The 27,513-nt window shown below is 42.1% G+C and overlaps 1 protein-coding gene across 1 annotated transcript in view; it reads left to right on the plus strand.

The window, feature by feature from the left end:
- Positions 1-27,513, plus strand: part of LOC122809314 (guanylate-binding protein 1-like) — a 459,719-nt gene that overhangs the window by 94,213 nt on the left and 337,993 nt on the right. Inside the window, exon 6 of the mRNA XM_044080713.1 lies at positions 22,197-22,439. Coding sequence (XP_043936648.1) covers positions 22,197-22,439 — 243 coding nt within the window. The remainder of the gene's footprint in view (positions 1-22,196; positions 22,440-27,513) is intronic.

Genomic DNA, 27,513 nt, shown 5'->3' on the forward strand with positions numbered 1-27,513 from the left:
GCAAGAGCCTTAGCCAGTAGCCGAAATCCCAGGGGTGACAGATGACTATTTCTGGCAAAGCATTGAGGTCTGTCACTCATGCCATCCCAGGCTGACAGATACTGGATTCTCTTAGAATGACACCAAAAACTAAGCCGATTATTGAAGTCAATCATTTTCTGTTTGTAGTGATGCATCATCCTAGGTGACGGTAAAATGCTGCTTAAGACTAGGGGCATAACTGCCTGAGACACATAGTCCAAGAGCTCAGTCATGTCTCTCTTCATATAGTCTAGACAGGTACATCTCAAGTCATTCACACCAACAAGGACTATGACAGTGTCATAACAGTAACTGTTTTTGAGAGACTTGAGTGTATGTGTGATATGACGGATCATGGCACCTGACAAACAGTGACCTACATCTTTTGTTGAGGGGCATTCTCCTTATCCAGCCTGGTGAGAAGGACATCTGTATGTGTCCCATGATGGAATCACCTATGACTAATATGTTTTGTTTTTTCTTAAGGGCTTGACAGGTTCATAGGTAGGTGCTAGGCTACTGGGTGGTGTCCAGAGTTTGGAGGTTACCAATGTCTTTGTTTATGAGTTCCATGATGATACGTTCCATGATGATATGTTCCATGGCCTTGCAGACCAGGCTTGTCAGGCTAATAGGGCGATAGTTCCTAGGATCAGTGGTGGCTCCTCCTTTGTGAAGTGGGATAACTGTTGCTGTGCAAGGGTCTACGTAAGCCTAGCCAACAAGGTTCCCTGGCTTATGCCACCCAAGAAAGTTAATTTCCTGTGCACCTGTTGAGCAGAGTCACAGAAGCGATCCCCGGGGTGTATTCCTATTTCCCATCCACTCATCAAGATTTTTCTTGAAGAGTGCTAATGAGGAACTTTGACATGGATGGGTAGCTTGTTCCAGAGTATGGGAAGTCTCTATGACAGGAATCTATCCCTCCAGCATGTCCTGTTTATTGTAGTGACTAGGTTTAGGTCCCTAATGCTTGTAGCTCAGAGGGATTGGGATTTCTTTAGGTGTAGCATTTCCAGCAGCTCTGGGTTTGACTTAGTTTTATATGTTAGGCAGAGATCTCCTCAGAGTAGGCAATATGCTACAGAGTAAAGCTGGAGTTTTTTGAGACTGTCAGTGTAGGGCATCTGTTTGAGGCCAGTAATCCTCTTTGTGAGGTACTTCTGTGGCCTTTCCAGCTGCTGCCGATGTCTTGTGAGGTACATTCCAAAAGGGGCATTGTACTCTATAATGGGTCTAATAAGTGCTGAATAGAGGGGAACAATGTCCTATTTTTTCCTGGATGAGAACCCTTTTGTGATGAGATGTGCCCAGGGTTGCCAGACGTCCCTATTTGGGTGGGACTGTCAGCAGCTTGATCCCGAGTCCCACCCTACTGGTTTAAATCCCGGCCAGCCTCCGCTTTGTTTTTTTTTTTTTTTTTTGATTGGCTCGTATACCTGGCATACGGGCCAATCAAAAATCGCTAAACACGGAGCTTCTTGTGTTCCGCATTAAACACGAGAAGCTCCGTGTTTAGTGATTTTTGATTGGCCCGTATGCCGGTATATGGGCCAATCAAAAATCGCTAAACACAGAGCTACTTTGCAATGCATTAAACACGAGAAGCTCCGTGTTTAGTGCAGAGCTACTGTTTAATGTGCAACTCTTTTTTTTGGTCTTCACTTGCCGTGAAAGACCTTCTTTTTTTTTTTTTTTTTTTTGTCCCTACCTGGCTGGTTGGAAATCTGGCAACCCTGGATGTGCCACATAGAAGGATCCTGACTATTGTGGTGATGTGATTATCAAAGGAGAGACTACTGTCCACCTGGGTCCCAAGGTCTAGGTCTCTTATCATACATTTGGCATTAAGTAAACTGCCGTCTATGTGATAGTTCATGGGTACAGAGTTTTTACCAAATGGGATGACAATGCACTTTTCTGCATTGAGCTTGAGGCCATGCCTCTGTCACCAGGCATCTGTGTCAGTGAGGCCCTTCTGTAGGATGTCCACATCATTTGGGGACTCTGCTATGGCTCCTAGTTTGCAGTCATCTGTGAACTTCGTTAGCCAGAGGCCTTCTGTGTTAGCTTTTACTTCAGAGAAGTAGATACTAAACAGGAGAGGTCCCAGGGCTGAACCCTGTGGTACTCCACTTGTCACTGGTTTGAAGTTGGATTTGGAGTCTGCAACTTTTACAGTGTGGATTCTGTCAGTGAGCCAGTTGGCAACCCATCGTGTGATGTAGGGATTTATACCTAGTTTAGTGAGTTTAGATAATAATTCCAGAATGGGGGATGGTGTCAAAAGCCTTGGTGAGGTCAAGATAGGCTGTGTGAAACCACCTTACTCTCGTCTATGGCTTTCGTGATGCTTCAGAGAAGTCGATCTGGTTCAGAAGGCATGATCTGCCTTTCACAAACCCAAACTGGGTGGTGTCCAGAGTTTGGAGGTTACCAATGTCTTTGTTTATGAGTTCCATGATGATACGTTCCATGGCCTTGCAGACCAGGCTTGCCATGCTAATAGGGCGATAGTTCCTAGGATCAGTGGTGGCTCCCCCTTTGTGAAGTGGGATAACTATTGCTGTGCACCATTCAGTGGGCATAAAGCCTGATGTGAGACTATGACTGAACATGTTGCTTTGGTGGGGAGCCAGTTCATTCTGAAGTTTGTGTAAAATGCAGCCTGGGATGTTGTCCGGTCCCATGGATGCTGTGTTTTTGGTTTTAGAGAGTGCAGCTTTTAACTGTGTAGATGTGATTGCAAGGACTCTGAATTTTTCCTGTATAGATATGGGCCCTTTGGGGGGGGGGGGTGAGACGGGGGTAAAGTTAGCACTGAACTTATCTGCCAGGATGTTGGCAATATCAATTGGTACTGTAATTTTTGTGCTGTAACTCAGAGCAGATCTGGGTGTTGCCATTGAGATTCTTGACATAGCTATAGAATGCTTTGTGTTTGCCCTTAGAATCAGTGGCGATTTTTTTTTTTTTCTTAGCTAGCCTTGGAGGATCAGCTTCTTACTGAGGCTGACCAGGGAGCTCCTCCACTCATGGGATTTTACTCTCATTTGCAACAGTTTCTTCCTTCTGTTGTAGAGTTTATTTATGGCAGGGGACCACCAGATTGGCTTTCTTTTTTTGGAGGATAGCATCTTGGTTCTGTTTGGGGTAGCATGATCCGTGCACTTGTGTAAGTGCTTCTAGAGTGCATTTGTGTAGGATTCAGCAGTCATAACTGTATTGTCCATCTTCATGGGTATCATGAAGTTCACCACTTCTGTCTTAAGAAGCATGAAGTTGGCTTTGGAGAAATCTTTTACCGTGGTTTCCTTAATGGTGGGTGAGGGTGTGATGCGGATATCTAGGGTGATTAGCTTATGGTCATATCTGACCAACCAGGAGTTGACATCAGGTGTGGAACACTGGTCACTCATGTTGGTAATGACTAGGTCTAGGATATTGTTACCCCTGGTGGGAGTGTGGATAAGCTGATCCAGGGCATTGGAATTTATGAATTCCAGAAAGCGTTGAGTGAAGGAGTTGGTACATGAGTAGTTTTCCCAGTTAATGGTTGGGTAGTTGAAATCGTCCATTGGTAGGGTGTTTGGTTGAACCCTAATATTTTCCAGTATATCAAGAAAAGAGGAGTGGGAATCATGGGGCATGGTGGGGGATTTGTAACAAGCTACAATTTGGATTGCAGTTTTGCCCAGAGTTAGTTGCACTTGGATAACCTTGGATGCATTATGCTGCGCAACTAGCCTGGAGGTGTGGATATACTTGATGAATATGGACACACCTCCAACTTTGGTGTTCTGGTCCAGGTTAGATGGCCGAAAAGTATGGTATGAGTTATAGCCTGGTAATGCAGGGGTGCTCTCTAGAGCCTTGAACCAGGTCTTTGTCATTGCACAGATATCGATGTTCTGCATTTTAAGGAGTGCCTCGAGTGAGTGCATTTTGAGATTTAGACTTGTAGCATTGAGTAGCATTACCCTCAGTTTTTGCTTGCCTGTTCCTGTTACGGTGGTGAATTTGTCATTTGAACCTTGCTTAAAAAAGGCACTATAGGGGTGGCATGAGCCTTAGCCAGTATCCGGAATCTCAGGGGAGACAGGTGCAGGCCATCTCTGGCAAAGCATTGTGGTTTATCGACCATGTCTTCCCAGGCAGACAGATACTGGATCCCCTTAGAATGACACCAGAAGCTTAGCCAATTGTTGAAGTCAATAATTTTGTCCAGGTACTGCGGTGCCATTATGAGTGATGGCAGGATGCTACTCAGGGCTAGGGTCACACCTGCGTGGGCTACAGGATTGGAGAGCTCTACCATGTCATCCAGGGAGATATGTCTCAGGTCGTTCACACCAACATGGACAATGACATAGTCATATTTGTACTTGTAGAGTGACCAGAGTGCGTGGGTTATGTGGCGGACGCTGGTACCAGACAGGCAGCTGACAGTAACCTTCTCCTTTTTTAGTCTGGTGAGTGGGACATCAGTGTGCCTGACTATAGAGTCACCTATGACTAGTGTGTTTGGTACGTTGTTCTGCCTTATGGGCTGTTTTTTATTGGTACACTGAGTCTGTGGGCTATGTGTCATTTGGGTTGTGTTGAGGGGGGGTGGAGGTTGCTTCCGTTTCTGTTTGGAGGTCTCTGTTGCTTGAGCAGATTATTATTGAGAGCCTTTGCAAATGTTTTTGTGTTTCTATGTGTGGATTTTGGTGGTGTAGGTTTAGTGGCACTATGTGATGAGTGTGGTGTGGTGCAAGTGTTTACCTTCTCCTCTTGACTGTCAAGTTCAGTCTTGGTTGGAGAGAGTTTTATCTACAGTTTGGCTAGATATGTGCATCTCTCACAGGTTGTAGTGTTGGGTGGTAGGAGGAGGGGGTTGTCTGTGTACATGAGGCAATTGCTACATTGCCTCAAGATGCCCAGATTCATCAGATAGACAGGAGAGAACACTGGGAGCTGACCCTTGCACATGCCTGAATAAAAAACTATTTTCCTCTAGACAAGTGAGGAAAGTGAGTGCAAGAGCTGTTTTTCTCTAAGCAAATGAGGAATGTCAGTACAAAAACTGTTTTCCTCTAGGTAAAGAGGAAGGTTGAGTGTGAGGTGAGACACTGGTGCATAAGCTATTATTTGCATTCTGTTCTGCAGAGGAAGCATTGTGTGTAGCATGCTTGTTTTTGTGTTTGGGAGGTCTCTGGTGTTTAGGTCTGTTTCTGGTGAGGACCTATGCATATGTAGGTATGTGTGATGTGGGTTTGGGTGTGGAGTAGGAGGTGAGGTGTGCATGCTGACAGGCCCGCTCATTGTCATATGTACTGACTAGTGTGTGAGAGAGGGCATGGATTCAAGGCTGTTAATATAGTTGCATCTCTCACATGTTGAGTTTGTGTGGACCAGGAGTAGAGGCAGACAGGATGCCCATGTTGACCAAGCTGGCTGGAGAAACTGTGGGAAATTGTCCATCCATAGTGTTAGGTAAATTTATATGATCAGGAAAAGAGGTTGCACTTAGGAATGGCTAGTTTGTGAGAGGTGTGTTAGTACCTCTTAGTCTAGGCTTAGTATTCCACCTGCAGTAGAGCAGGTCTGCGAAAAACCTCTGGAGTACTGCAAGCAAAGTGCTAAAAGAAAATTTAACAAGCAAAATGTTTGTTTCTATAACCACCAGTAGTAACCACCGCTATGTGGTAGTGCACGATGGTGCGCTACACACAAACAAGTGCAAATGCAGGGCTTAAATAAAACAAGAAGTAACCCTTTAAAAACAAACTAGCCAATAAGGGTGCTGTCTTTGAGCTCTAGTCCAGTCACTCTCTATTAAATGGGACCAAGATAGCAGTCTCTTCCCACAAGGGTGCAGGAGGGCCTTCTCCAACAAAGATGGCAGACCCAGAAACAGCAAACCTGGAACTGGGCTATGCTACAGCTGAACTAGTACAATATACAGTAAAATGTGGCAAAGAAACAGTTCAGACAAATCAAACGGACCAGTAGAATGTGAATACAATTAAAAGTGCTATACAACAGCAAAAACGGCACTTAAAATTAGTTGGGAGCAACAGATGCCTGAAATCTTTCAGTATCTTAGTGAAGAGCTGGTTTTAGTACTCAAGTGATACAAAACAGTCTAGATTCAGGAAGATGCAGAAGCATTAGGAATCTAAAGTGCGTAAGATTACAATCACAACAGCAAAAAAGCAGTTTAAATAAAGCAGGAATTCAGTAGAATACTGTCCTCTGTTTAATCAGGCTACTGAAAAGCAGTAATAAATGTGGCAGAATAAATGCAGTTGAACACTTTTAGTACAAGCAGCAAAACCAGCAAAAATAAAGTAGGCACAGATACAGTAGGAGCAGCTGAATAAAGTGTTTTTTTTTTTTTTTTTTTTTAATAGAAAGGGAGCAAACAGAAGAAAAAAAAAATTTCATCTGCTTTTACTGTACTTATGTTTCTACCTACTTTATTTTACTTTTGCTTCATCTTAAAAATACTCAGTTGTATTTATCACTGCTTGGTGTAACTCATTCTAAGCCTTTTGGTTTAAACACTTGGGCTTCGGACCAGTTGTTTTGCACTGAGAGGGTTTGTGGTCTGCACTGTAGTGGCAGAACAGGTAGCCTACATCCTTCTAGGTTGGGAACTGCTGATTGAGGGCTCAGTGTCTGTTATTCTAAAAGTGTATTAATTCTGGTTTAAGCACTTGGGCTTTCAGGCCAGTTATTTTACATTAAGAGGGTTCGTGGTCTGCACTCTTGTGGGAGGAGATGCTGGACTCTGCCCTTCTGAGCTGGGAATTTCTGGTTAAAGGCTTATAGTGCATGCATATCTGAACTGCTTCTTACTGAAGTTGGTGCGCCTTGTTTGCTGTGGCATAGACTGGATTTGGGCCTGCTGGATCTAGCTTTGTTTGTGTAACTTGAGCACTAATCCAGACATTCTGTAAAATATTCAATTGTATTTATTACTGCTTGGTAGTAACTTGATTAAAGTGTAGCTATCATTCTGAGTCTTTTGGATTAAGCACTTGTGCTTCAGACCAGTTGTTTTACATTAGGAAGGTTTGTGGCATGCACTGTGGTGGCAGGATAGGTAGCTTTCATCCTTCTAAGTTGGGAACTGCTGATTGAGAGCCCAGTGTCCAAGTGTATTAGTTCTGGTTTAAGCACTTGGGCTTCAGGCCAGTTATTTTACATTAAGAAGGTTCGTGGTCTGCACTCTTGTGGGAGAAGAGGCTGGACTCTGCCCTTCTGAGCTGGGAATTTCTGGTTAAAGGTTTATAGTGCCTGAATATTTGAACTGTATCTTACTGAAATTGGTACACCTTGTTTGCTGTAGCATAGACTAGATCCAGGCCTGCTGAATCTAGCTTTGTTTATATGCTTGTTTGTTTGCTTGTTATTTACCTGGAACGCTAATTCCACCTAATACGCGGCTTCTCAGCGCTTCTGTGGATCACTAGTGATATCTGCATTGCTTACTGTACTTACTTCCTTGTTTCACTTGAAAGAAAGTTACTGTTTGTCGTTTTTGCATTTAGTTACTTGTAACACATTGCACTTAAGTTACCTGGCACTTGCTCACTAAAGCAATTATAAGTCAGCACTAAAAATTAAAAGCACTACACCCTCACTCCCCACTGGCCCTTGTTTTCAATTATTAAGGAATTCCCAATATTATTCTAGCATGTCCAAAGGTCAGTTGTCAATCTCCTCTCCGGTCCAGCTGGTGAATCTGGGAATCTTGAGGCAATGTTATAACTGCCTCATGTACACAGACAACCCTCTCCTCCTCCCAACAAATTCCAACACATGTGAGAGATGCAACCATATAGCCAAACTGGAGGCTAAGCTCTCTCAACTCATTACTGGCTTAACCAGTCAGGAGGAGAAGGAAACCACACTCACTACAATTCCAGTCTCACATAGACCTACCATGACAGCAAACCCAACACATAATCACACAAAAACATACTCGGAGGCTCTAAATAAAGATCTGCCTAAGCAGCAGAGACCTCCAAAGCAGACACCCAAGCAACTGCTACCCCAAAACAAAACACGTGCAACACATATCTCACAAAGCCAGTGTGCCGAACAGTCACAGCCCTTAAGACTAAACAACACACCTGATACACTTGTAATAGGTGACTCTATCATCAGGCACACTGACGTCCCGCTCACCAGGCTGAACAAGGAGAGGGTCACGGTGAGCAGCCTGTCTGGCGCTAGAATCCGCCACATAACACAAGCACTCAAGTCACTCCAAGACAAGTACAAATATGACTCAGTCATTGTCCATGCTGGTGTGAATGACCTGAGACATACCTCCCTGGACTACATGAAAAGAAACATAAAGGAGCTCACTGAGCATGTAGCCCAGGCCGGTATGACCCTGACCTTGAGTAACATCTTACCCTCACCAAGAATGATGCCACAATATGAAGACAAGATGATCAATTTCAACAATTGGCTTACGTACTGGTGTCATTCAAAGGGGATCCAATGCCTGTCAGCTTGGGATGATATGCTCGACAAGCCACGATGCTTCGCTAGGGACGGCTTGCACCTGTCACCCCTGGGCTTTCGGATATTGGCAAAGGTTCTTGCTACCCCCATAGTGCCTTTTTTAGGCAAGGCTTAAAAGACAAACCCACCTCCATAGGTATCACAAGGGATAAGAAACTAAGAGTAATGCTACTCAACGCCAGAAGTCTAAACCTCAAGATGCACTTTCGAAACTCTCCTTAGCATGGAGAACATCGATATCTGTGCAGTAACAGAAACCTGGTTCAGGGCTCCCGAGAGCACCCCAGCACTACCAGGTTATACCTCATACCATGCTTTTCGGCCCCAAAACATGGACCGAACCACAAAAGGAGGGGGAGTATCGATATTCATCAAAGATACCCACACCTCCAGGTTGGTGGCAAAGCACGAAGCATCAGAGACTATCCATGTGCAACTAACAATGGGTAAAACTGCCTTCCAGTTTATAGCCTGCTACAGACCACCCTCCCAAACCCAGGAACCCCACTCGGCCTTCCTGAGAACACTGGAAATATGAAGGTCTCTCCAAACACCATTATATTGGGCGACTTCAACTACCCAAACATAGACTGGGAGCATTACTCTAGCTCCAACACCCTAGCCCAAAGGTTCCTAGAATTTATAAACTCAAATGCTGTGGAACAACTTGTTACCACTCCCACAAGAGGGGAAAACATACTGGACCTGATCATTACCAACATGGGGACTCTATGCTCCAGACCAGAAGTGTATCCCTCACTGGCAAGCTCAGACCATAAACTAATCTCACTGGATATTCACATCCCGACCCCACCTCCTGCCCAGAAAACCACAGTGAAAAACTTCTCTAAAGCAAATTTCACACTCCTTAAAACCGAGGTGGAATCCTTCAAAGCCCCCGGGCCTGTGGAAAATACGGCCCAGACCGCAGAATCCTTTATAAATGCATTCTATGAACACCTTCAGGAATGCATGGATCATGCGATCCCAAATAAAACCAAGACCCAATCCTCCAAAGGCAGACGTCCTGTCTGGAGGACCCCAGCCATAAACAAACTATACAATAGAAGGAGGAAGCTACAAAATGATAGAGCAAAATCCCAAAAAGGGAAGGCATCACTGAACAGTATTAGCAAAAAACTACGGGCACTCATAAAATTGTTTAAGGCCAGCTTCGAGAGAAAAATTGCACAGGATACTAAGGATAATTACAAGGCTTTCTTTAGTTATGTTAGGAACCTGGGTGGTAATTCCCAGATATGCTCAGAATTAGTCCATAATGATAAAAAATACACTGAACCCACAGACATTGCCAACATCCTAGCTAATAGGTTCAGCGCAAACTCCCCCCCTCCCCACCAAAAGGGCAAATATCTATCCCAGCAGAGTTCTGCCCCCCTGACATCTCAGATGCTCAGGTAAGAGCCGCCCTCTCCAAAGCAAAAAAACACAGCATCAATGGGACCAGATGGTGTCCCGGGCTGCGTCCTACATGAACTCCAAGAAGAGCTAAACCCAAACATAAAACTACTGTTCAATCTCAGCCTTACTACAGGATATGTGCTCAAAGAGTGGCGTACAGCAACAGTGGTCCCTCTCCATAAAGGTGGTGCCTCAACGGATCCTGGAAACTATCGCCCCATAAGCCTGACTAGCTTGGTCTGCAAAGCTATGGAAAGGATCATCATGGACCTCATAAATAAAGATATTGGGGACCTACAGACACTGGATCCTACCCAGTTCGGCTTTAAGGGCAGATCCTGCCTCTTAAACCTGGTTGATTTCTTTGAAACAGTCACCAAGGCCATTGGAGGGAAGGTGGTCCACACAGCCTACCTGGACCTCGCAAAAGCCTTTGATACAATACCCCACTCGGGCATTATAGATAAGCTCACCAGCTTAAATATAAACCCCTATGTTACTAGATGGATTGCAAACTGGCTCAGGGACAGAACCCACATGGTTAGAATTGCTGGAGCCATGTCAGACTCCAAACCAGTTACAAGTGGTGTCCCACAAGGCTCAGTCATGGGACCTCTCTTGTTTGGTATATATTTCTCGGAGGTACAGGCCAACACGGAAGGACTGTGGCTGACCAAGTTTGCAGATGACTGCAAACTGGGCACCATAATCGACTCTCCAGCCGACACAAGCATCCTGCAAAAGGGCCTCATAGAAACAGACAACTGGTGCCAGAGCCATGGCCTCAAGCTGAATGCCAAAAAGTGTATAGTCATCCCTTTGGCAAAAACAAAGTGCCCACAAATTACCACATAGGTGGTAATCCATTAAGTACAGAAGAAGTAATTAGGGACCTGGGGACCCAAGTTGATAGCAATCTCTCATTTGACAACCACGTGGCCAAAGTGGTTAGAAAAACATTTTATATAGCCCACCTAATCATGAAGGGATTCACATCTAGATCAGGGGAGGTCATCGTGCCTCTTTACTCATCCCTCATCAGGCCTATAATTGAGTACAATGCCCTTTTGGGATGTACCTTACCAGACACCTGCAGCAACTGGAAAGACCCCAAAAGTACCTCACCAAGAGGATCAAAGGGCTCAAACAGATGCCATATGCTGCCCGGTTAAAGAAACTCCAGCTCTACTCAGTGGCATACCGCCTGTTCAGAGGGGATCTGTGCCTGACGTATAAAGCCATGTCCAACCCGGAATTAATGGACATGCTGCACCTCAGAAAATCCAAATCCCATCGAGCTCGAGAGACTTGAACCTCAGCACTGAAATAAATAGGACATGCTGGAGGGACAGATTCATAACCCAGAGGCTCCCTTCACTCTGGAATAAAATCCCAGTCCAGGTTAGGCAGAGTCCCTCATTGACTCTCTTCAAGAGGAATCTTGATGAGTGGATGGGAGATCGTAGGTTTACCCTGGGTATCACTTCTATGTCACTGTTAGACAGAGGCACAGTATACTAACCTCAAAAAAGGGCATAGCAAAATAAATTTAAAATGGGTGGCGAAAGCCAAACACATTCTGGCTAGGCTTACAAATGCCCTAGGGCAGATAGCCTAGTATGAACCTATGAACCTAAGAAGCTAAGTGGGTGGGCCTTCAGAAACGATCTCACTGTACTCAGTAGAATAAGCTGATGCAATGGGACTGGGAGGATTGTCCACTATCAAATTTATAGTAGAGGCAGGCAAGTCACAAGACTCCAGGCTTTAAGACCACAACAATGGTTGGGCTAGTGGATGGGAAAAAAAGTCGACTGAGATCAGAACAGAGGTAAGGCTTCAGTTCACTAACCTAAAATACAGTTGTACAGTTTAAACAAACCAATATGCAGCAAATATTGTTTTGGTTAATCACAAGTGCAGAAAACAGTTTAAAATACGCACTTATTTTTTGTAGTCTCACAGCAGTTTTTTGGAAAACAGCAGAGCAAGGGCAGAAGGCTTAACTCACTGCAGCTTTGAGTAAACAAACGCATTTATCCTTGTTTGTCTTTTAAGTAGTCATTGAAAAGCACAAAATGGTAATTAAACCTGAATGACAAAAAGAATGCAGGGTATATTTGAAAACAAATGTGAGGTCAATGCATTGACAGGAGCTTAGAGGGCTGTGATATAATATTTTAAAGCCAAACACTGCATTGTGGGATACGTAGAGGTAGACTGAAAAAATCAAGATGCCAGACCTCATGTGGCAGACTCTGGAATTACATTCAAAAATATAAAAAAAGTTTATACATTCCAAAAGTGGTGTTAAAATGTAGGAAACATCAAGACATGATGAAATAAACCCTTTTTTCAGTCTGTGGGTGTGGTTCTCCCTTAATTTTATGCCATATTCAGGATTTTCTACACTTTATAAATACTAAGTTGCAAATCAGGTAAAGAATCCGGTACAAGTTTTGTAGGGGAAGGAAATCAGCATTGAATATTGGTAAAGCTTTATATAAATGCAGTACATTGCAGTTATTTTCTTGCATTGGCCACTGAATCCCACAGGCCCTAGCATTACCCTTATTGAAAGGTATTACTGGCTTGTATGATTGCTGGAAAGTGGAGTGGTTAGATACACACAGAGTGCCATCCTAGTATTTATTTTCTGCCTTCGCCTCTTTTGTACAAACACCAGACAGAAACAATTTGGGAATATGGAAAAGGAACCTTATTATTTATTTATTTTATTATGCTCTCTTAATCACTTTTTTTTCTTTTAGGTATATACTAGGCTGGTAAACACCAGGGCCTTTATAAGCCTAACTACGCAACCCAACCTAATTGCATCCCTTTGTAACATGTGCATCTTAATTAGGGGGGTATGCTTGTTTGGAGGAGTATGTTTGTTAGGATGCTGTTAAAAAGTTATGTGTGTGGTGTGTTAGTTAGGGAATGTTTACTGCTGACCTCTGTCTATGAGACATGGAGGCTAGCCTAGGCATGAATTTGCGATTTCCCATCCAATGGTAAAGATAACATTTGAATAAGGTTAGGTGTAGACTCTACTTCACATGGATGGGGAACCTATTCCAGAGTATGGGTATCCTTTGAGTCACATATCTGTCTTGCCAGCATGTGCTCTTTATATTGCAAACCATGTTCAGATCCTTGGATAAAATGTTTCTGGTGCTGTTCATTTTGTGGATGTGCAAAAACTCCATCAGGACTGGATCTAAGGATGCTAGGACTAGATCTAAGGATGCTTTTTTATGTCAAACACAGATCACCTCTCAACAACCGGTAGGAGACTAAGTATAGAGACAGAGCTCTAAGGCGATCTGTATAGGACTGCATGTTAATACCCTAGATTCTTTTATGAGGAAGCTCTGTGGGCATTCCAGCTGTGGCATATGCCTAGTCAGATACATGCCAAAGGGGGCATTGGACTCGATGATGGGTCTGGTAAGGGAGGAGTACAGTGGTACTATAACTTCCTTGGACCTGGATGCCATACCCTTACTTACAAGCTGGATGACTAAGAATGATTTACTACCTTGGCTACATGTTGGTCAAAGGCCAGATTACTGTCTACATATGTTCCCAGATTTCATAACTACTGGGTCAACTCTTAGGGATGTCTTATCAATGGAGTAATTTGCCTGGGTAGATGTTTTCCCAAAAGCCACGATAATGCACTTCTTTGCACTGAGTTTTAATCCATGGCATTGGCAGCAGTTATTTGTCTGTGTTGGGCTCTCTTGCAGGATGTCTGTGTCAATGGGAGAATTTAAAATAGCTCCCAAGGCCCTTGACATTAGCCTTAACCACTGAGAGGTAGATGCCAAACAGGAGTGGGCCCAGCGCCCAGCATGGATACCTGTGGTACTCCGCTGATGACCTGCCTCTTGGTAGACCATATCTGGAGTTCAATATTAAGGGCTGTGGTGTCCTTGTAGTCTCTCGTTCTTCCAGAAATTCTTAATGAAATGGGGTTGGGGGATTGGTGGTGGAGATGGTCCCACCAATCCTCACTTCTTGGGTCCTGTCTGTGAGCTAGCTGGCAATCCAGTGAGTTGTGTAGGGATTTATGCCTAGTTCTGTGAGATTTTCCACAGTAGATGAGTAGGGTATTTTGTCAGATGCCTTAGCCAGGTCTAGGTAGGTGGTATGCATGGTGTTTTCCCTTCATCCATTGCCTTGGTTACCTTCTCAAAGAAGTCTACCAGGTTAAGTAGGCATTACCTTCCTTTGACAAAACGAAACTGGGATGGGTCCAGTGTCTGTCAGTTGCCCATCTCTTTGGTGATCATTTCCATGATAATTCATTCCATGGCATTGCATATTAGACTAGTCAGTCTAATGGGTCTGTAGTTTCCAGGGTCAGTTGTCAGTCCTCCCTTGTGAAGGGGAGTAACCATTGCTGTCCTCCATTCGCTTTGTACATAGCCTGTTTCGAGTCTGTAGTTGAAAAGTGACTTAAGTGGTCCTGATAGGTCATGTTTCAGGCTATTTAAGAGGCAACCTGAGGCATTGTTGAGCCCCACTGAGGCTGGGATTTTAGCCTTAGTGAGTGCCTGTGTGAACTGCTCCCTGCTGATAGTTGGAGGGAGTTATTCTGGTAGGGATTTCACAAGGTGGGGGTGGGGGCGTAAGTTTGCACTGAATTTGTCGGCCATCAGATTTACTATATCACTCTGCTCATTGAAGGTGGTACCAATTACTAACTATTCTGTACACTGTTGTGTCTTACCTTTGAGGTTTCAGACATAGCTGTAAAAAGTTTTGTGACTGCCTTTAGCCCAAGAATTTATCTTGACCTCATAATTGGCCTAGTTGGATTTAATTCATCCCCTTAGTTTCCTGTTTAGCTTTATTAGTGAGCTTTTGCCATTATGAGTGTTGCTGTTTCTGACTTTGGCCATGACTTTTTCATTTTCTTACATACCCTGTTAATATTAGGATTCCATCAGCATGGTTTGTTGTGGGGGGTTTCTCCCAGTGAGGGAGAGACTGATGTTTAAAAAGTGTCCCCATTTAAAATATTGCAGTCATCTTATGGTAGAAGGTAGTGTTGTCCTTTGACACATTTTTTGCACAGTGATATGGCTTGGATGACCAAGGGAAGGGTTTACATATTTAGCAAGTAAAGAGAAAAAGCTTCAGATGTTTGGAATCCCTCAGAAAAGTGACCCTCTGCTAGTCTTGTGGATTGTAGTAAATACAGATCCATATCATCTGCAGAAGGGGCACATTACTATGCCTTATAGGTTTCTTATCCAAAATGATCTAACAGAAAATTATAAAATCCTCTGGGAAAATGATCTTGTTACTGCAATTTCTACAGAAGAATGGGCAAAGGTTTTGCTGTTGCTCAAGTATGCAACTAAATGCAGAAAGTACAGATTTTTCAGTTGACAACATTAATGCAGGTTCTTTTGTACTCCTGCCCAGCTTCCCAGCCTCTTCCCTAATGCTATTCTTTATTGCTGGAAATGGAATAATTTGCAAGTGGGTGATTGGATTCCTATGTTTTGGAGTTGTTCCAGGTTGCCATTGCTCAAAAGGGACTTACAATCCAACATAGATGACACCTAGAGTAACTCATTAAGGTTTACTCTAGAATTATTTTTTATTATGTATTACAGATTGGAATTAGCTTTGGTTGTTTAAAAACAGACTAAAAGCATAACTGTTTAAAGACACCAGATGTTCTTACTTCCATGAGAATGGCTACTCCTTGCTGATCAGGTTGTAAGTCACATTTTTTTCTTATAAAGACATACTTTTGACCAATGGCCCCGGTTGAATGCCTACCTTAATTGTACATACTGTAAAAAAAAAAAAAAAAAAAGATATGTACTTACCATAACGTTCCATCTGTGTTGTCCATTTTCATTCTTCTTCAACTGTTGGGTTTGGATCTGACTCTCAGATCTGACTTGGCCATTACTAAAGCTCGTTGCCACCAAAAAGCTCTCAAGCTTCTCCCTTACCCATAATGCTCCAACCCCTAACATAGCTCAGATCTTGTTTGCTGTTTTACATAAACTGAAGCCTACTATAACTTTCCTGAGAGTAAGACCATATCTGGAGTTCAATATTAAGGACTGTGGTGTCCTTATAGTCTCTCGTTCTTCCAGAAATTCTTAATGAAATGGGGTTGAGGGATTGGTGGGCAGGAAGTTGAAGAAGAATGAAAATGGACAATGCAGATAGATCATTATGGGAAATACATAACTTTATTACCTGATGTTGTCAATTTTCATTCTATACTCAACTGTTGGGACAGAGTTCCAGGCTGACTCTAAGGAAGGATATTCTTGAGCCCAGTTGAGCCAAAGGCTGCTCTTCCCCTCAAGACCAGATCCAGTTTGTAATGAGTTATAAGTATTGAAAGCTCTAGATAGAAACACTAAAATAGTTGCCATGGACCCCTAGTTGAATGAGCTGTTAAAGCTTTAGTTTAGATAAAGATAGTCCCAGGATGATCAGCCATCTGGCTAAGGTTAGCTTTGCAACTGAACTTTAATTGTAGAGGAGCTAGATGTGTCATTAAAAATCATTGCCAAAAATTCAAGTATACTATGCACAGGAGCTGAGAAAGATTCCGTATGTGTTTGTTGTGCTTAGCAAACAAGCCTTTTCCATTTATTTTGTGTAAAGTTGTCTTGTAGAAGGCTTATGAGATGATAAACGAATGACGAATGGGTACGTGAGCATTGGTTGTCTGGCTATTAATGGAATTGGAGAAACCATGCTGTCAGACTGAGGTTTGAGATATCCGAATGAATCCTGCATGTCAGATGAGTCAGAAGGTCTGGAATCAAATCCAGAATCCAAGGTTGGTAAAGTAGATAAGGCCATAGGAATGGGACCCAAATCTGTTGAGGCCAGAAAGGTGCAATGAGAATGAATCTGCTCTTCAACCTGGAAGCTGTCTGCAGGAATTCTGAAATTAGAGGAATTGGTGGGTAAGCATAAAGTAGACTGAAGACCAGTCATGGGGAAGAGCATCCCTCAGTGATTCCCCTGGAAGGATTATGGAAAAGTAGCTGCTACATTTGTTGTTTAGGGGAAAAGCAAAAATAATTTCAGCAAGGCTGGCCCCATTGATGGAAAATAATTTCTGTTACTTTTGTTTTGAGAGATCACTCATGAGGTAGAAGAATGGACCTGCTCAATTTGTCTGCTATCACATTGGACTTCCCTGGAATATGCATTGCTGTGAGAAAGAGGTTAGATGAGATTGCCCATTGCCACACTCTGAGTGCTTCTCAACATAAGGAGTAAGATCTGGTTCCTCCTTGTTTATTGATGTACCAAACTACTGGAATATTTTCTTTTGAATCACAATTGTCCTAAAAAAAAAAAAGATATGTACTTACAACGCTAACAGCACTTGCTCTCATCTGTAGGAGATTGATATGCAAACTGGCCTCTTTAGCGGACCAAGTGCCTTGGACTGTTTTCCCCAGGAGGTGCTCCCCAACCCAATCTGGGAAGTGTCCGTGGTCACTATGGCCTTGTGTTGAGGAAGGATGAAAGGACAGCCTTGTAGGACTCAATCTGACTGAATCTGCCACCAGAGATATCTGCTGCATGCCTGAATGATTCTTATTTGTGCTGGTAAAGAATTGAACACTGTGTTGCTAGCATCCATTGAAGAATTCTCATATGAAATTTTGCCAGAAGAACTAAGATTATGGAAGCTGACATTGACCCCAAGGCTTGAAGGATGAACCAGGCTGAAATTGTGGTACTGCAAAGTATTTTCTTGACCTAGAATCTGACCATCTGCACTCTTGAAAGAGGAAGAGAAGCTGTCACTGATGTCATGTTGAAGACTGCGTATGTGAATTTTAAGGTTTCAGTTGGTTGTAACGGAGACTTCTCGTAATTTATGATGAAATCAGTATCCTCAGTGACTGGCTCTTGTGGAGAGCCTGCGTCCCTCCTAAGGACTTCCTTGATGGGATGTTCCTGAGGACTGTCAAACTAGATTGTAAAGCCCTGCTGGGTGGTCTGGAGGTCCAGAGCTGGCTGTCCCTGTGGCATAGAATGATGTGGCTCTAAGCACAGATACATTTGGTTACCAGATTGAAAATCAGAGGGGGTTGGATCCATTCCTGCTGTCGGAGCAAAGAATACTCTCTTCACTCCCGGGAAGGCAGTTTGTTCCATAGAGAAAGAAGACATCCGCTCAGAGAAGGCAGGCTTTTGGACTGGTACCTTACTCCACCCCAAGAGCAATCTCCCCAAAGAGTAAGTTGGAGCTGAACTAATGCCAAAGCTCCTAGGGGCAGAGCTTACTCCAAAAACCTCAGAGTCAACTCTAACCCCTCAGATGTGAGAAGACAGCTACATCTCCAAGAGTCATCTGGATCTGAAGGAGTCTGAGCCAGTACACTCAGAGAAATCTTTGGATCCAAAGAAAAAGGTGTCTTTGGATCTGAGATGGATGGACTCAGAAGATCCAGATCCAGGGACTTTAAAGCAACTTGACAGATCGGAGAAGGAGCAACTGGAGGTGGAGTGGCAGATGGATGGGCTTCCTCACCTGAGGGGGTAGGAGCTGGAAGAGTATTCATCTGTATTAGCAGCTCATCATTTTGTCCACATCTTCCTCGGTCAAACTCTTGGAAGAACAAGTAGAGGCAAGAGACAGTGACCTGGAATGACATCTTTCCAAAATGTTGAGGGAATCCTAAAAGGTACTGCATCCAGTGTTGGAGAACATTTACTGCTGGGCATGATCTTCAGATCCACAGATCTTGGATCCATAGATTTTTTTCATCGGATCCAAAGAACTTGGATCTGTCAATTTTTTTGGTCTAATCCAATGAAGACTGGGTCTTAACAGATTTCTGATCCGGTTTTTACTTTTTCTTCAGTGGCTCCGAATGTGGGGTCGAGAAAGTAGCAGGTCTTGGAGACTTAGTCATAGATATTTTGTTTTTTGTTTTGGGGGCTTGAGCCCCAGAAATAGCTTCACCAAATGTAGATGGAAGCAATCCCTTAAAGATTTTTTTTTTCTATTGGCTACTGTTCTGGGATTAAAGTTCTTGCAAATTTAACAATCCTCCTTTAGATGCCGTGGGCCCAAGCAGTAAACATATAACACATTGGCATCAGAAAGGGGAAGTTTATGCCCACACTCTTGACATTTTTTTAAAACCTGAAGGTCCTTTTTCAGACATACCAGCAACATTACAAGGGAAAGGAAGGAAATGTAGAAAGGCGAGCAAAAAAGGAAATACCAGCAATGGGTAAGTAAGACTACACTAACGTGTACAATAGGATAAAGAAAATGGAAAGATATTACCAACGATGGTAGACCAAAATTACACTAAATGTAATTGGGTAAGGGAGTAATATAATTATAATATTAGTGACAGAAAAAAGGAAAAACCTTTGAGAGAAAACACACTTATCTGAGAAAACTCGAGAGTTAAGGCGGACCACGTCTTTTCATGAAAAGTGGCAAACGATGTAGGGTACATTAGGGGTTGGTGTAATATGGGTAAGGGAGGAACTCGAGAGCTTTTTGGTGGCCATGAGCTTTAGTATGACCGAGTTGTATCCAACAGTTGGATTAGAATGAAAATTGACGTCAGATATAATATCACATGCATTTAAAATTGTAAATAGCATACAAATGTATTGTCTCCACCTTGTTACTGTACTGTATTCAACTCTGTATTTTTTCAGAATGTGTATAATTTTCTGTTTGCGTCTTGAACCATGGAGTGCGAGTCAGAGCTGAAAAGATCTGTCGACCAGTTTAATTATCCAGTTGTCAAGGTGAAATAAATAAATAAATAAAATTTTCTCTTGGGCAAATTTGTCAGCCCTGAGTCTGGTATTGCTGTTAGTAAGAAATGTTACACTAAAAATGGACACAGCAATCCTTTGCCGCACTTCAAGACTTAATATTGAGGGTTATAAGCGGGTTGCTAATCATAACCAGCTCATTGTGTATTCAAGGCATAGATGCCAAGAAATCCATGTAGAAAACACAAAATAAAGGGTTATGATCTGCAAGCCAAACATAATTCTTTGAAGTGCATAGAGCATTATCTGCTCCATGTACAAGAGTTACAGAAGAAAAAAAAATTGATAAGTGTTTTGCTGGCTTTCATTTTGTAAAGCACTTAGCGAGCACTGTCAAAAAGACAGTACAAGACAGTCTGCTAATTCACAAAAAGGTCAGGGATATATTACCAATACAGCAGGCAGAAACAAATCTTTTATTTTGCCGCTGTTATTTGCTGGCTAGTACTTGTAGATTTAACTGCCTAGAGCAATAGCCAGTCTCATTACAGCCGAGTGCTCCCCCAGGCGTCTTCTGCAGTTAACGCCTACTGCTCCTCTAGGCGTCAAATATGGATTGTTCATATTTGCACTAATAATTCCAAAACCATGTTACTTACAAGGTACCAGGATATTTTGTCTTGAACCATATGTGATGGCAAACACAACTCTATTGATATTTGACCTCTTTCAATGAGAGTTTTCTAGAACTCTAAGGTGATAACTTAGTTTTTAAAGGCTTAAGCCATGCCCACTAGGGGTTAAAGGTGCACACTCAAAAGAGCTGCTGTGGAGTGAATGAGTTGGGGGTGCTTAACATTTCTTAAGATCGGGTCTCACACTAAAGTAGAGCTTAACTGGTTTGTCTTTTACCAGCTGTTGGAGCATAATCTTCATGCTCCATTCACTACATCATTATTAAAATTGCCTTGAAGTAACAGACTGTGTCCGCCAGTACCCTCTTTTACTCAACAAATGGCAACTGTTGTCCAATTTGTTACTTTAAATGAAGACAATTGTTGTTTTTTTACCTTTTTTTGCTGTTATGTTGATATATAATGATGCATACATTCAAGAAAGTCTTTTTTGATTGTACTGCTCTCTCCTTACCTAGTAAAAGTCGTGCAAGTATGCAAGTCTTTTTATTTTATATATCAGATGTTATATAGTGTTATATATCAATACTTTATAATGATTTTGAATGTTTTCCTTTTTGTTTTATATTTGATTGATGATGTTACAATGTCTTACTTTAATGTTTACATAATAAAATGTGGGCTCAGGAAAACAAACATGAATTTGCGGAACACTCACACTGTCAGAACCATTTCATATGAAGTTAAGGGCACTAAGTTTTGAAAAAAATTGCTGAGCATTTTAGGTAGTGTATAATAAGTCATTTATTTTATTATTTTAGGATTAACAGTGGTCATGGGGTGGCTGCAGTGGTTAGCATTTTCACCTCACAGCAAGAGGTTCTCTGTTTTGATTCTCATCTGGGGGTACCTTCTGTGCGGATTCTGCATGCCCTCCCTGCAGATGCATGGGTTTCCTCTGGGTACTCACATTTCCTCCCACATTCCAAATATATGCAGTAGGTGTATTGGACAATCTAAATTGGCCATAGGTGTGAGTGTGTATGCGAGTGAATGGTATGGATGAACTACTGTGGCAGGGCTAGCCACCCAGTTATTTAAAACTTTGCTTGAGGTGATTGTCACTGTTGAAGTGATACCCTGACCCCCGACCCCATGTGCAAAATAACAAAAAGGGGTTGAGGATGGATGGGTGGATTAATAGTGGTTGTGATCTGTCAATAACTGCAATGCATTTTCTCTACTTTACATATGGTACCAAAATATATAACCAGAAATGTGCAGATATATTTATGTAACCATCAGTTGTACTTGCATCTGAAAATGTTTAGTGTCAATGGTTATGTTTTGTTGTCTTCTAATATGAAATGCAAATAAAAAATTAATGCAAGAAAAGGAACATTTTTAGGAAAACTGATTACATTACATGAGAGAGTAAAACAGCATGTAGGGGAAAATAATTATTTTGTCAGTACAGTCTACATTTAATATCAGTAGTATATATCAGTCCAACCAAAGTTCATTTATTTCAGGTGTCAGACCATCATACCTCACTGTCTGCCACAACAGCTCGTGTGTCTAAGTACAGATAACTTTATCTGAGTCCAGTTATAATATGTTTCGGCTTGTTGATTATTTATAAGAAAGATACCATCCAGGCTAGACATGGGGGAATCCACTGTGGAAATATTACAGTAATAATGTCAGTAATTTGTGTAACACACAGAATATATCTGTAATTTTACTACTAATACATTATTGTGCATTAAAGCATTAATATATTCTCTTGCTTAACCAATTACTAATACATTTATTTTGTTTTCCCAAAAGGCAACAACAAGCAGGCAATGATGTACAATCTTCCAAGACTATGTATCAGAAACTTCTTTCCATCTCGGAAATGTTTTGTTTTTGTACGCCCAGTTGTAGGAGAAGACATAAACAAAATTGAATCCTTGCCAGAGAATGACTTGGACCCTAAATTCCTCCACGAGACCCTGAGGTTCTGTGACTTTGTTTATAGACAGTCTGAAGTGAAAACCATCAAAGGAGGCCATCACCTTAATGGAAGAAGTATGTATCTGAAGTTTTTCTACTTTCTGCTGATACTGGTTTAGTAGCCTTGAAATAAAGTGCAGTTTCTTGTGTTTGTACACCCTGAGTTTAAATGCTATTCATGTGGTACATGATTGTTACAGAACTGCCATGACAAGGAAAAGTACAGTTGTGCAAGTAATCTTACCATAAGAATAGCTGTTCCAATAGATCACTGATGCACTTGTCTAAACTATATGGGTCTTACCCTCCTGAACCAGCTAATCTATCAAAGCTTTGTGAACCTTCCCTGCACACTGCATAGAGCTCCATATAAAAAGCAGTTGCAGTACAAAAACCTTCAGAGCGTTTTTTTTTGCCTAGGATGGAAGCTACAGCCCTGAAAACTTATGCGAAGAAATAAAGTCAACGATTAACTATATATACAAAAGAGTGAAAACAACCCAACCTTGGCAATGCAGAAAGAACACCAGCAGGAAAAGTAGGTGGGAGGGAGGGATGGCTACCACAATGGCTATCTTTTAGAACATCTGTTATTATAGTTAGGTTTACTAACACAACTGTACCTTGCTCAATTCATAGATCACTGTTGCAGTACTGTAAGTTACACAGTCCTGATCATGCTCCCAACATACTTGTGGTTCCAGCATACTTTTATGTCTATGGACTATGCTATGTACTGTAGAATATTGAGAAAATCCCTTGTAGATGCTTGGCTTTGGCTGGAGATACTCAGGAATAACAGTTGAAATGTCTACTTTGTCTAGAGGAAGAAAGATTCTTCCCAAGACCGAGTCTAGCCAACATCTCTGGGGAAAATCATTCTTGAGAAGGGATGAGAGAAGACTTTGACAGCAGCTACAGACTCTTGTCAGCCATAAAAAGAATCTGTAAAGATAAGACAATACTGATAATGTAAACCAGACACAGAAAATCCTAAGAAACACCTGAAATTATTGGCAATAGGAATGTGATGATGGGCATTATTTAGACACAACTTTAGCATGAAAAGCTAGAGAATGGATCAGAGGTACAAGAGACTGAAGTGATAACATCCCGAACTTTGGAATCTCGACAAAAAGTTTTAAAAAGTAAAGCTGCAGCACTGACCTCCAGGATCCTTCTGGTTTGGGAACTAGGAAAATTCTTGAATAACCTTTGCTTAGGAGATAGAGAGGCACTGGTTGTAGGACTCTGGGACAGCATATTGTAAAGGATAGAAGGAAGGACAGACATCTGATTGCCTGAATTAGACAGAATCCATTGAAAAGGAGGGATTCCAATTGCCAGGTGTGCTCCCTTGGATTGCATTCAGAACCTAACTCTGAAACAAAAGGAAAGATGACCCATTACTGATAGATTTACTGCACTTCAGCAAGTCAAATGGCATTAGAAATAGATGGTTTAGGGATCAAAACCTGTTCTGCAACATCAGCAGAAAGGTTTTGAAGGGGACGTATATTTCTAAGAGGATACCACTACTGTGGAACAGACTCCTCTTCGACATAGAACAAACTTCATCCCTGTCCATATGCAAATGCAACTTATATCTATGGAGATATATATATATATATATATATATATATATATATATATATATATATATATAAAATGGATCTACCCGACAACACCAACAACGAAATCAATAACACCACATAACCGAACGTTCACAAACACGAAACCTCACATGCCCGACACACCATAATACCGACACAATACCGACAATAAACAAACAAAACAAATCCCCTCTCCAAAAAGCACACACACAACACAAGCACACCAAAATCCTTACAAACGCACACTAAACCTCACATACACAACTATCTACACCCTTAACCCAAACCCTAACCCTAAGGTCCTTCACTATCGCACACTTACCTAACCCGCACCCTAACCCTAACTCACTTAAACCACCCCTAACCCAAAGACTAACCCAAAGACTATCACTATCGCACACTTACCTAACCCGCGCCCTAACCCTAACTCACTTAAACCGCCTCTAACCCAAAGACCATCACTATCACACACTTACCTAACCCGCGCCCTAACCCTAACTCACTTAACCCAGCCCCAACCCAAAGACTATCACTATCGCACACTTGCCTAACCCGCGCCCTAACCCTAACTCACTTAACCCACCCCTATCCCTAGACACCGTCAATATCGCACACTTACCTTACTCGCACCCTAACGTCCGTCACTACCGCATACTTACACAGCCTTTTCCCGTGTCGGTATTCTCAGCGTCGGGGTTTTCATCAGTCGGTCTTCTCAGCGTCGGGGTTTTCATCCATCGGTCTTCTCAGTGTCGGGGTTTTCATCCATCGGACTTCTCAATCTTCGATCTTGTGGTGTCGGTGATCTCCTTGTCGGCGTTCTCAGCTGTCGACGTTGTCAGGTGCTCCTATATATATATATATATATATATATATATATATATATATATATATATATATATGGATCTACTTCACATGACTAAAAACTCAAAATACTGAATTTCATTTGATGAGAACACAGTGCCTAATTTAAAAACACTGAAAACTCATTTGACGGAGTCTCATTATACTGAAAACGTGCAATGTTGAATTTCAAAATACTGACTTTTAAGCCATAGACATGCACACTTGCACAACACCAACAACTAACTCTTTCCAAAACTTTAAAACTACTTACTTACCCTCTTAATAGAAACTGGACAATATAAAACCAAACTAGGTTGGGAGCTACACCCCCACAGACATTGTGAGGGGCTGCACCCACCCCACCCCACACCTATAAAAAACTAACTCCATGATCGCACTACAGTGGTAAAAGGGGCATATAACTTTTGCTTACCTTACAGTACTGTACACACTGCCAGTACTGCTGGGAGCGCATGAAACATCCTCCATATTACTTTAGATACTTCCCATAAAATTGTAAAGAGACATACCCACATTTAGAAACCCTACAACACAACTTTCTGTGCTACTATTGATGTTCTGACAGTTGGCACTTTAAGTTACAGTATTTTTTTTTTTTGTTTTATCACAAGCAAGTCGCAGGTTAAGGGAGACACACATCACATTTCTGACTTAAAATTCAGTGTTTTGAAATTCAGCATTGTAAGTTTTCAGTATAATGAGACTCAGTCAAATGAGTTTTCAGTATTTTGAAAACTAGGTATTGTGGTTTGTGTGCATTATCGACTATGGTATGGGTAAGGTCAATCTGTAAGTGGGATAGGTTATTTCAAGCACAAAAAGGAAAACTGGCTAGGCTTAAAATGGTGCGCAGGGGCAACTAGCCTGGTGCTTTCCTATGAACCTATGAAGTCTCAAAAGACATAGTGGGAGGGGTGAGGGTAGGGGCTGAACAGACAGATTAATGTGCTGACTGGGAGGATTGTCTGACTTTTAGAGGCCTTTCCTTTCTCTTTTGAGCTTCCTTTCCTTTTTTTTTTTTTTTTTTTTTTAAACCCTAATTATTGGCTCCTTGCTGCTTAAACTGCATATCGGAAAAGGGAGGTGGGGAGGAGGGAAAACTGATATCTGGTTTGAAAAAGTAGGTTTAGAAAATCTGAGTAAATCCTTGAATACATTTTCCCTTTTGTTCATACTTCTTAAGCATGTCAGCTGCAGAAGGGCCAAACAGAGTCTCTTTATGTAAGGGAAAATTCAGGATCTCAGATTTTACATAATTAGGAAATTCTGAGAATGAAGCCAAGCAAATCCCCTCAAAACTGATCCAGAAGCAGCAGCTCTGGAAGAAGGGTCAGCAGCATGGCAGGCACACTTCAAACTTTGCTTTGCCACAAAGAGAAACAGCTGTCACAGAAACATTTATTGAATTCTTTACCTCAGAAGATACTAACTTCTGCATATTCTCAAAAGACACACGCATTCTTTTAACTTACGAGTTTGACAGTTTACAATCAAAGTTAAAGATCTGTAAGAGTACATCTTCCCCAACGTATCCACTGCTTTCCCATCTTTGTCAGAAGGAATGGGATTAGCAGCACTAACCTGTTTTGCAGAAGCAGATTGGGAAAGAGAAATATGTCTGGGGCACCCTGTACAAACCTTTCAGACCTCTTGGAGCAGGAAGTTGGCCTTCAGTAACCTGGAGGCAGTAAGAAAATCATTCTCTAAATCGGGTAATAAAGGAGGAATAGGTGCGGTCATAACACGCTTTCTGTATCATAGTACTCTTACTCTTGCTGCACTGAAAAAAAACTTTCTCATCTTTGATAAAGTGTTGGTGAAAGAACTCTCTTCAGCAGGGAAATGCGAAGCTCCAGAAGTGCACACATCCCCTTCCCCTGCAAGGTCTGCTCTTCTGGCTGAAATACGTCAGACTGAGAAGGGATTCTTTTCCTTTTCTTGCCTGATGATTGTACAGGCAAGAGAAAAGCAGTAATATGTTCCTTGGCAAATCCCAGTAAATCTGCCCTCTCCGCAGAAATAGAAACAAGAAAGTGAAAGTTATTCTCACTAAGGGCACTCTCCCTAAAACAAGGATTAACTGTTAGGCACAACAAACCCCCCTCTTCCATCTCCCTTTCCTGATCAAGTGAAGATCCTTCATCTGCACCTTCTACTGACATTAACAAACGTGGCTCTCCTCTGCCCATCAAGGCGTCCATACAGCTGCAAGGGACTTCACTATCCCCTGATCTTTGGTGGCTTGGATGTTTATACCATGAGGACTAGGAGAAATGTGTGTGGTCTGAGGAAACTAAAAGCAGCCACAGCAGAGTCACCCACCAGTGGCTGAGGTAATATAGGGGCTGGTGTGACACTTCCAGACACCTTAAGGAGTTTCTTCTTTTTTGTGCATGGGAAGCTACAACCATGGAGACTGAAGGTTGCACTATAGGACAAGTCAAGAAAGAAAGCTGAAAAGTATGTAGCTGAGCTTGAATGAGTCAGTAAAGTGACCAGTAAAGAACAAGTCATCCTGAAGTGAGTAAACCACTGATGGTCCCCTACAAGCAGAGTATCCTGTCCTAAACACACACAGCTTTAAACTCTTTTTAGACAGTCTCTCAGAATTTTGCTTTAGAAACACTTTACACAAGCCATCAACAGGACTTTTCCCTTAGAAATACAAA

This window comes from Protopterus annectens, chromosome 8.part0 (genome assembly GCF_019279795.1).
Source record: "Protopterus annectens isolate FY-2018-M chromosome 8.part0, PAN1.0, whole genome shotgun sequence".
NCBI lineage: Eukaryota > Metazoa > Chordata > Ceratodontiformes > Protopteridae > Protopterus > Protopterus annectens.